The following is a 10,507-nucleotide window of genomic DNA, read 5'->3' as shown; positions in this document are numbered from 1 at the left end:
GGTTCACTAGGGTTAAAAATGTTGGTAGGTACCTTGGATCTATGATGCAACATGGGAGAGTAAAGAAGGATCTTTATGCTGGTATTGTTGAGAAGGTCAAATCCAAGCTTAACAATTGGAATCAGATGTGCTTATACTAAGTAGGTAGGATTACTTTGGCTACTTTTGTTATGTCAGCTATACCTTATTTTCAGATGCAAAGTACTAAGCTTCCTCTGTCGGTGTGCAAAGATATTGAAAGAATCCAAAGGGAATTTATCTGGGGGGATTGTGATGGAATACGTAAGCATCATTTGATCAATTGGGAGACGATTACCTTGCCAAAGCAAGCTGGTGGTCTGGGGTTAAAGAAGTTAGAGATCATGAATGATGCCTTTATGGCTAAGAGGGCTTGGGAAATTTTCAATGATGAAGGTCAATTGTGGGTTCAGGTTGTTAAAGCCAAATATGCAAATCATCACAGAAGAGATTATCTGTTTAAGGACAAAAGTGGAGACTCGAATTTTTGGAGGAACACTTGTAGAATCTGGAGGAAGCTTGAAGAATTCCTAATCTGGAACTTGGGTGATGGCACGGTTATCAATTTCTGGACTGATAATTGGATTGATGGAAAGAATTTATTACAGGATTTGATTTTCCCTGTTGTTACAAATATTGATTTCAATAAAAAGGTTTCTGACATGATTATGCTCGATGGAAGTTGGAACATGGAGGTTTTGAAGCAGTGCCTTATACCTACTATCATCAGCAAATTGAAAAGTGGTTTACCCCCTAAGAGTGCTGATGGGCCTGATAAGAAAGTGTGGAGTTTTGTTAATACTCCAACTGTTTCGATCAGGAAGATTTACGAGTCTCTTTTATTCAATGGAGATGTTTTGGATGACAGGAAACAATTATGGTCAACCTTATGGCATTGGAAGGGCCCTCAGAAATTCAAGATTTTGATGTGGAAGATTCTTCATGGTAAACTTTTAACCATGGATAGAATTGTTCAGTGGGGGGATTCTTTAGACATATGCCCGATCTGTAATAGTGCTAGTGAAACAATTTTCCATGCTTTAAGGGATTGCTTTGAGATCAAATTAATTTGGAATAGACTTCTTCTTCCTCATCTGATTTCTGTTTTCTTTGCGAGCAATTTGGATATTTGGATTGATTATAATCTAAACGGTTGGAAGAATTTTAATGTTTCAAGTAACTGGATTTCGGTTTTCTTTGTGTCTTGCTGGAAATATTGGCAGTGGAGAAATGAACTTTGTCATGGTAATGCAATTCCTAGTTGGATGAATAGGGAAATTATCATCCGAAATTTGGTTACTGATATTGATGCTGCTTTCTCTCAACCAAATAGCCATTGCTTGGGCCGAAGAACTATCAACATAAGTGTGGCATGGAGTTTCCCAGAGAATGGTTTTATTAAAATTAATACTGATGGAGCATCTCGCGGCAACCCTAGTCCTACTGCTTGTGGTGGTGTTCTTCGTGATGCTAGCGGAAATTGGCTAAGTGGATTTGCTTATAAGTTAGGCTATTGTTCTTCTTATAAAGCTGAGCTTTGGGGTATTCTTCGTGGATTAGAATTGGCTTGTAATGAAGGTTTTCACAATGTTGAACTGGAAAGTGATTCCTGTAGTGCAATCACTATACTATCCCATCCTGGTATAGCAGTCCGTGAGAGTCAAATTGTCTCTCGCATACGGACATGGCTCAAAAAAGATTGGCGGGTTAAACTTCAACATACATACAGGGAAGGAAACATGTGTGCAGACTGGATGGCCAACTTTATTTTGGATAAAGAGGAGGAAGTGGATGCTGTGTTGGTTCGTGAGCCTCCAAATGATCTTTTATTTCTGTATTTAGCTGATGTCTCTTCTGTTGGGAGAGATCGTGCTTTGTTAGTCTCTTAGTTTTCTTAGTGTTGTTTTGGGCACCGGCCCTTTTATTTGCCCAAAAAAAAAAAAAACCATCTTAGGCAAGTTTCATCTTAGATTAAAATTAAGGGATTAATGATTCTTATGTTGTAGGAGATAATTTTATTTTCTACACACATATAAAATTGTGTGGTGCTCATATTTTTTTTCTCTTATCTTCATATGTCCCCATATAGGCCTCACCCACTTTACCCACTTTTACGTGTGTAAGAGATAGAATTATCTCCTACAACATAAGTAACATTAATCCCCAAAATTAAACATTACTTATTGAAGTACATTCTTAATGATTGGTTGAAAAAAATTATATTAGTTAATTATTTTTATAATTTAGCCTTGTTACGAGCAAACCTTCTTCATCTAAGGATGGCTTAATTTCAAAGCTAGTGTAATTTAGTATTGAAGTTCTTCCAATTTCAAACATAACTTCTCTTAAGTTATGGAAAATAGTTGAGGATTTGAGATTGACTTAGTTAATATATTTTGACTTTCAACTGACCAAACATCACTTTCCAAGTTCTTGCTTTTGCTTTCTTTATATTTTAGAGTCAACGCACTGGTCAAAATTTGGTTCGATTATAAAGTTTCTCACAAAAGCCACGAAATCAAAGGAGGAGATGAAGGGTGTTTGGTATTTGTGCTTTTACTTTTCCATTCTACCATGCATTGCTTCTGCCAGTGTGCTTTTATCCAACAGCATCATTTCAAAGAGGTTGAAATCGCTCCCAAAAGCTCCTTTGTGAAATGATTCTCTTGCCCCCATTTGGTTGTTGCAGCACTCATTTGAGTAGCATTTTACTCTCCCATGCGCCTGTTGTCCAATGTTTTTTCTTAAATCTTTGTTTGCTTTTATTAAACAAATACGCAATCTCAGATTTTATTTATTTTGGGTATATTTTGTTAGTCATGGTGGACCAAGGGTTGATGTTGGATTTTGAGGTGATGGTGTCTATGGAAAAGACGATGGCAAGTAGGAGGAGGAGATCACTGTACACGATAGGATGGCAGAGAGCCAAAGAGAGTGGTGTATGTGCGGAATGATAAGGGTTTTCAGATGCATACTTATGAGGTGAAACTCCCCTTTTATAGGGGGTTCCTTATAGGGAGGTGATTTGGGTTGGTTGCGAGGAGCCCATTATATCAATCCATAACACATGTCAATCTCAAGTTTTATTTTTTCTACTTTGCTTTGTTTTCTCTAAGCAAATGTGATAAACAGACGAAAATCATCTATGCTAGTTGTTCTTAAGGTTTTTCAATATTTGTGTAAAGAATCAATAAAAAGGCTTGTGGCGTGATAAGGCTCGCCACATCATGAGCCCTTTTTAAGGATAGAAACATGGATAATCTCATTCTCATCATGCCAAGAGCCTTTTTTAGGATTTAAGTGTGGCTGCTGAATTTTTATTAAAATATGACGAGGATAGAACTATGATATCATATCAACGTCGAATTATTTCAACCCAAAAGTTTATGTCGCTAGGTGAAAATACTTTTATTATTTTATATTATATTAATTCTTAACAATTTGTTTGGTTAGGAAGCAAGAAGGTACTATTAACATTAAGAGTGTTAACGGGTCGAGCCGAGTCGAGCTTTGTTCTTAAAAGGCTAAGCCTGTGTTTAAATGTGTCAGTCTGACCTAGTTTGTTACCTGTTATAAATATAATTATTGGCCCGTGGCCTAGTTATTTACAAAAAAGTAAAGCCTGACTTAGCCTGTTAGCCTGTTTTAAAATAATAAGACAATAAAAATTAATCCAAACATAATATATAATCAACAATACTAGTAATTCCATAAATATTCATAAATTCAAAGTATATCCAAACAATATAATATAGAACAAAATCATTCCAAAACTCTGTTTAACCAATAAAATAGGATGAAATGGATTGAGGAGAAAGAGAGGGCTATTACAAGTAGTATAAAAAATATATATAAAAAAAAAATATATACTAGGCCGGCATGAGAGGCTCTAAGACCGAGCTTTTGAATTGGAGCCTGAGGCCTTATTATTCAACGAGCTTTTATACAAGTTCAAGCCTGATGCCAACAACCAATTTTAGACATGCAAGTTCAGGCCTTCACGAGCCGAGCCAAAGGCCCCTAACTCGTTTAGCACCCCTAATTAACGTACTTTGAGATATTCTTCCTCTTTAGACTGTATTTTTTGCTTTAAAATGACAGAAGAACCTGCTTTAGCTGCTGGTGAAAATCATACTGAAAAATCCAAGTGTAGATCCATTCATCTGATGATAACAGTAATTATGAATAGATCACCGAAGTCCAAACAACCATGTTCTTACAGGAGTAACCATGAAAGGCTCTAGATGATATAAGTAAATCATGATCTAGAGCAGTTGTTGTAAACTGTTTACATTTCCCATAATACATTAAGTTATAGTCAAAGCAATGCACTCAGCATCTCATTCCAAATATCAGGCACACCAGGGAGGCACCAATGGCTGCAATCAGAGGAAAGGCCTGTTCCTGGTTTCTGCCTCTGATCTTGGCTTATTGCCCTCCTGTACACTGAAGGATGACCATCTTTGCGTAAAGCTGTCATTGTTGTGATATCTTGCAGATATACTGGAAACTTCATTCTCTTTAGAACTCCTTGTAGCACTACCAAAGGTTCAGGAACATGTTGCTGGCTGAAAAATGGTAGAGGCTGCTTCTGATTATAGCATTTCCAACCATTTTGCCTGCATAAAAGAATTGACGAACCAAAAGATACATAGGTAAAGCAAGAATGATAATTACATTGTTTTATCTTCATTGGAAAAAAAGGATCAAGGGAGGGCGAGCTTTGGAGAAGCAGGTAAGGTTGCTCTTTGTGACCGGAAGGTCACATATTCAAGTCTATGAAACAATCCCTTTGTAAAAATTGATTCTCACCTCTAATCTCGTAAGTTGGGTAGCCTTTGTGTATGGGGGTTTGCTCAGGAAAAAAGAGGATCAAGCTTAGAATTTAGGAAAATAGAAATAGATATAGTACCTGTTATGCCTAGGTGACATGCTTCTAAAAATGACTTGGGTTCTTCTAGGGTCTAGATTTAGATCTATCCACCTTGCCCATGTACTGAGTCCTTTCTGATAAGCAACCATAGGATTCATGTTTCTAATGAGATTGTTTCCCTCCATGTAATAATCCCACCTGGTATTAATCAAGATAGAGCCCAAAAGGACTTGAATAGAAAGCAAGGTGCATATAAATGTAAAATATTTACGGGAATCAATCGTCTCATGTCTTCTTTTAACATGATCATATCATGTGAAAAATCTCACTTATTTAATCATAGATCTACAGTCAGCATTTAAAATAAACATCTCCCCTTTCTCATTTCACGAACTTCTTCATTAAAATCATGATCGCTAATATGTTCATAAATAATTGAGAATTCGCACATGACATGATTATGTTAAAATAAGACACGAGAGGATAAATTTCTAATATTTATTGAGGATTTAAGCTTAAAGGGAGGAAATGGAATGACACTGAATTCAAGTGAAAGATTAGAGGATGAGAACTCTTTCTTACGAGCTTGTTTGATCAGAGTGAGTCCACCAATGGGCTGAATCAAATACAAGGATATCAACTCCATTCCAATACCTTGCATTTTCTTCAATCAAATCCAAATGCAAAATTCTCTTATTTTCTGGACCTTTCTTCAGTTCTACTAACAGTGGTGCCCAGAAAAACTCAATTGATGTCTCAAAATCCTTCATGTGAACATTATTATAAGGTCAATCATTTTCAGAGAAGGAAAAGAAAATATGTTAAATAAATGTCTTACCATAGCATGGAAGGCCATTTCAGGTCCATTATAGGTCACCCTTTTTCTACCAGTTGGAATAACTCCTTGCACTAAGCAAACAAGAGATTCCCACTGATTTCTCATTATTGAATCACCCACCAGCATTATTCTCCTTCTTCTCATTTTTCCTAGAAATCGTAGTGCATCAAACCTGTACATATCATTAAAAAGGTAAATTTATAAGCAGGAGTTTGCCTATGATCAAGTGTTGAATACATTTACAAACTCATTATTCAACAAAATCCCTGCTAACTAGGGGAATAAGTCATCTCATGTCTTGTTTTTACATGACTATGTCAAATGAAAGATCTTAGATATTTATTTATAGATTAGTTATCGGAAATTAAAGTGACAACTTTCACTTTTTTTTTTTTATGAACTTTATCATTAAAATTGTGATAATTGATTTATGAATGAATGACTCAGATTTTTCATATGACATGGTCATGTTAAATCAATGCACGAGAGAATCCATTAATTGAATCATCACATATCAGAGAAACAATGAAGGAAAAAATTGAGATCAATGAAGGAAGGTAAGCAAGTTTTTATTTTCCCTTTGCAATCCCACGGTATCATTAAACAGAGTAACATCCCATACTCTACTACGTTAGTTGATAAAACTTTACATTGACAAAAATATAAGTGTTAGAATCCCCATAAATATAAGCAACAAATCTAGAATATATTAATCACTGCTTGTGACAAGTGAATACTCAAATTAATTAACAGAAAAATCCAACTTAATGCAGTAAACTTTGTTTATTAATCAAGTGAATGCAGGGTATACTATCTATTTACATTTTAATTCATAGCGTATAACTAACATATAAGACAGTATACAATCAAATACACTAATTAGTAAATGTAACAAAGCTTGATAAATAAATATTGAAAACATGAATGTATAGAAGAAAATAAAAAAGCAACGCAAATAGTAATTCATGTATAGATAATATAAATATGGGATAGTAAAACATTATGCCTATCTTTTTTCATATTTACTTTACCCATTTCTCTTCAAAACCGTCAGTTGAGATTGTGATTTAAGATGTTGGAGATAAAAAAAATAGAATAAGCATGAAAAAATATAGACATAATATCCTATTCCTATAAATATATACCTTGGGATGGAACAACCATTTGGCTTCCACTTCCACTTCTCATAATCTGAGTCTGGCCTCCCATTCTTTTGACATGTAACTGCAGTGCTGAGATAGGGGCAGTTAGAATCATAAAGAGGGTAAGATTCATCATAAACCCATTTTCCAACTGAAAAGTCACATTTCTTCCTAGAATCCCTATTGCTTTGGACCATGTTAACATCATCAGCTTCAACCAGAAAGCCAACCTCATTCTCAAGGTTCAGCAGGGATACTGTAGAGCTAAAGAAGCTTAGAAAGATGATACACAACAAGAAACAGAAAAGCAAGTGAATCTTTGGTGTTGCCATTGAAGACCAAGGTGAGAGAGCATAAAGTGTTAAGGTTCAAAAAGCATAAGAGGCTTATGTAGGTTGAAAGAGCCTAATGTTATAGAAGGAAAGTGTTTCATCAAGGCATGACTTACGGTGGTGTGAAGTGTGGACCATGAAAATATGTAAATATGTTGCTTTTACTTATTGCCATTGCTGACACTGTAGTAATTGATATTTATGTTCCTTTTTATTTTTATTTTTTCATTTGACCTACTTTTAATACCTTTTTTCTTCTTTAATGAGTAAATTGATCCGTGGAATAGAATAAGTAGTTGTGTGTTTGGTTGATATAGGTAGACTTGTGCATTTGATGTTGCCTAACACATTTAAGTAGTTTCAGAGAATGAATGCCTTTTGTTTGTTTCTTTTTTCTTTTTCTTTTACTTGGAGCTCGATATCGAACCAAAATTTGAGAAAATAACTGGTTATTATTAAGTTAATGAGACCTTCAATGAAATAGTGCTCTGTTCTGATTTTTATACATTCAATCAAAACAGATATATTTGATATTGGGAACCCAAAGTTTCTTTTCAGTATTTTAGTAAAATTAAGATTTAAAACTATAACAAAATAGTTACAAAAACCAAAATATTCAGGCACATCACAAAACAATAAAAAATACATATTCTGCGTGACAATATGTTGCCCTAGCCCACTTGTGTGAGGCCTATTAACCAAATAAATGCAGCATATAAAAACAGCTTAGCTTGAGGCACTTTCTAAGCCCCGTGTTGGGCCGAGATGTGCTCAAAGAATTATGAGAGTAAAATGCGTTGGAACAAGTAATCAATTTATGAGCAAATCTATCCAAATTGTGCAAACGAACACATCAAGTTACCATCAAAGACCGTTTTCTAATTCTCACTGTTCACAAACTTCTGGATGAATTGGGAGGTTCATGTATCTTCTCCAAGCTTGATTTATGAGTTGGTTACCATCAAATCCATATGCAACCTTTTGATATCCCGAAGACAGCTTCTAGGATGCATGATGGGCACTGTGAATTTTTATTCATGCCATTTGGCTTGACTAACGCACTTGATACACTCCAAGCCATCATGAACCAATTATTCAAGCCATATCTTCGTAGGTTCATTATAGTATTTTTTTTGATGATTTTCTTGTTTTTAGCAAGTCCGTGGACAAACATGTTGTAAATAATTGAAATTATTTATGTATTTATTTATTTTTCATTTTAGAATCTTCTTTAGGCTTAGCTCATTAGGTCATTTAGTCTCTTTAAATAGAGACCTCTTGTAAATTGTAATACACAATTCAATAATACATTTTCCTCCCATTTTTCTAGTTAGTATCGAAGCTCTCGATTCTAAGGGCTTTGCTTTCACGACTGCAGCCTCTAGAGCAAAACCCTATTTGTTTGCCTTTCGTCGACATCGGAAAATTTTTTGGAGACCTTTTCGACTGAGAGAACCTTTATTTGACTCCTTTTTCCATGATCTATCAGTCTATAGATGTTTCCCGATCAACCGACGACCAGAGCATTACTGTTCATCGGCGGAGTTACTGTTCATTGACGACGCCATAGTTTGTTGCCGAAGTTACTGTTCATCGCCGAAAACACTGTTCACTAGTGGAAACTGTAACACCCTATTCTAGAACCATTTTGTTATCATTACGTATGATATTAAGCGCAGTTATAATCACAACAGTAGATTAAAACACGGATAAACTTTTTCTTTTCTTAAAACGTACGTTTACTACTTAAAACTTTTTTTCGTATTTATAAACAATTCATACTGTAATTTTAACTCATACAAATTACGAAAACATCTAATCTTGCTTAACATATCATAACACCATGAAGTTCCCATAGACAAATGGCTTCAAAGGACAATGATGATAGTTAATCACACAAGGTGATAATCTCCTACCAACATCGCCCAAACTAAACGGAAAGAGCTCCGTTTATTTTTCGGACATCTAGGGATAATTCTCACATGATATCTCAACCTGATAAACAGTTCAATAAATATTGACATTATCTCAGTCTATCCAATAAGCGTGCAAGCCTTTCAATCATAATTGTATCGAAATACATAAATGCTCACATACTACATAAATAGGAACTTAACTAATACAAAACATATGATCAAAGTCCTTTACATGCATCAACAACATGAAAGATATCAAATAACTATGATCATAGGCTAAGTCCCTCCTCCATGCATCGACAGTACATACACTCAAATAAGACTACATAAACATATGATGCTACAGTAATCCATAATAACATGCCATATGCAAGTCCATAATATACAAATGTAGTCTACTGTGGCCTCTTACCAACAGATGCTCCTGCATCTTCTGTACCTGAAAGGGGGTCCCCACCACACGGGGTGAGATATACATATATATCTCAGTAAACCAGGGATCCTTAGAGATTCCTCCACCCCCCAAATTCACTTCAGCATAAAAGCAATAAATCGTATGATACAACATATACATATATATGTTATGCAAAATAATGTTTATCCAAACATTCCTACAGAATGCTCATGCCGCAATAACAATAAATCATATTGGCTAGAGAACCTACACTCTATGAATTACACAAGGAAACATCCTTGATATATACCAAGTGTAAACACATAGCATACACATACATATATCCAATGCATCATATCAAATCTACGAAATTACATATACTATATAAACCACTACTCCTTTAGAGCATGGTGGAACAAGCACGGGATAAATCCCTAGGTCCAAAAGCTTGCCTGCAGTAGCTTTCCACTCAACGCACTCACTTTGCGTCTCAAAGTGTCCACAAGCTTATCCAAGAATTCGCACTCTAGATTCTACTAGGATGACCTATCAAAGTCACCAGTGTGGTCAACATACAATCCACTATAGAACATCAAACAAGGTATGTAAATCCCAATAACCCATTTCTTGCATTGCAAGCAATCAAGCCTTTTACACATGATATTTTCAAAAATATCAAACCAAGTCCAAATGAAGATCTAACTCTTTCTCTACCATTTATTTGAGCTCCTTAACATACTTCCCAAAGGACCAAAGGCCACACATGCCTCTAACCATATCAACTATCAAAATATAGCAATATGCCAACCTAAAATAACCCATTTTCATAACTTTGTGGAAATGAGATTTCCTTATCTCAAATGGCTCCACAAAGATCCAAGGAGTAGATTCCAACCCTTGGATGAGATCAAACTGACCTCCCTTGCTCCCAAACTCAAGAAAACTGCCACTTTCCCCTCCCCTTTTCTCTTCGCACCACCCTCACTTTTAAGGA

The 10,507-nt window shown here is 35.3% G+C and overlaps 1 protein-coding gene across 1 annotated transcript; it reads right to left on the bottom strand.

Moving 5' to 3' along the window:
- Positions 1 to 4,336: 4,336 nt before the first annotated feature.
- LOC133308388 (protein trichome birefringence-like 36) lies at positions 4,337 to 7,227 on the bottom strand (the record flags this gene model as incomplete). The annotated part of the gene is made up of 5 exons (XM_061509008.1): positions 4,337 to 4,637; positions 4,931 to 5,089; positions 5,474 to 5,655; positions 5,730 to 5,901; positions 6,875 to 7,227. Coding segments are annotated over 5 exons (1,167 nt in total), but the record flags the coding sequence as incomplete, so codon positions are not given.
- Between the last annotated feature and the right edge of the window lie 3,280 nt (positions 7,228 to 10,507).

This window comes from Gastrolobium bilobum, unplaced genomic scaffold (assembly GCF_033153095.1).
Source record: "Gastrolobium bilobum isolate Gb01-03AN ecotype WA unplaced genomic scaffold, APGP_CSIRO_Gbil_v1 utg28077, whole genome shotgun sequence".
NCBI lineage: Eukaryota > Viridiplantae > Streptophyta > Magnoliopsida > Fabales > Fabaceae > Gastrolobium > Gastrolobium bilobum.
This window is presented reverse-complemented; position numbering and strand designations above follow the sequence as displayed.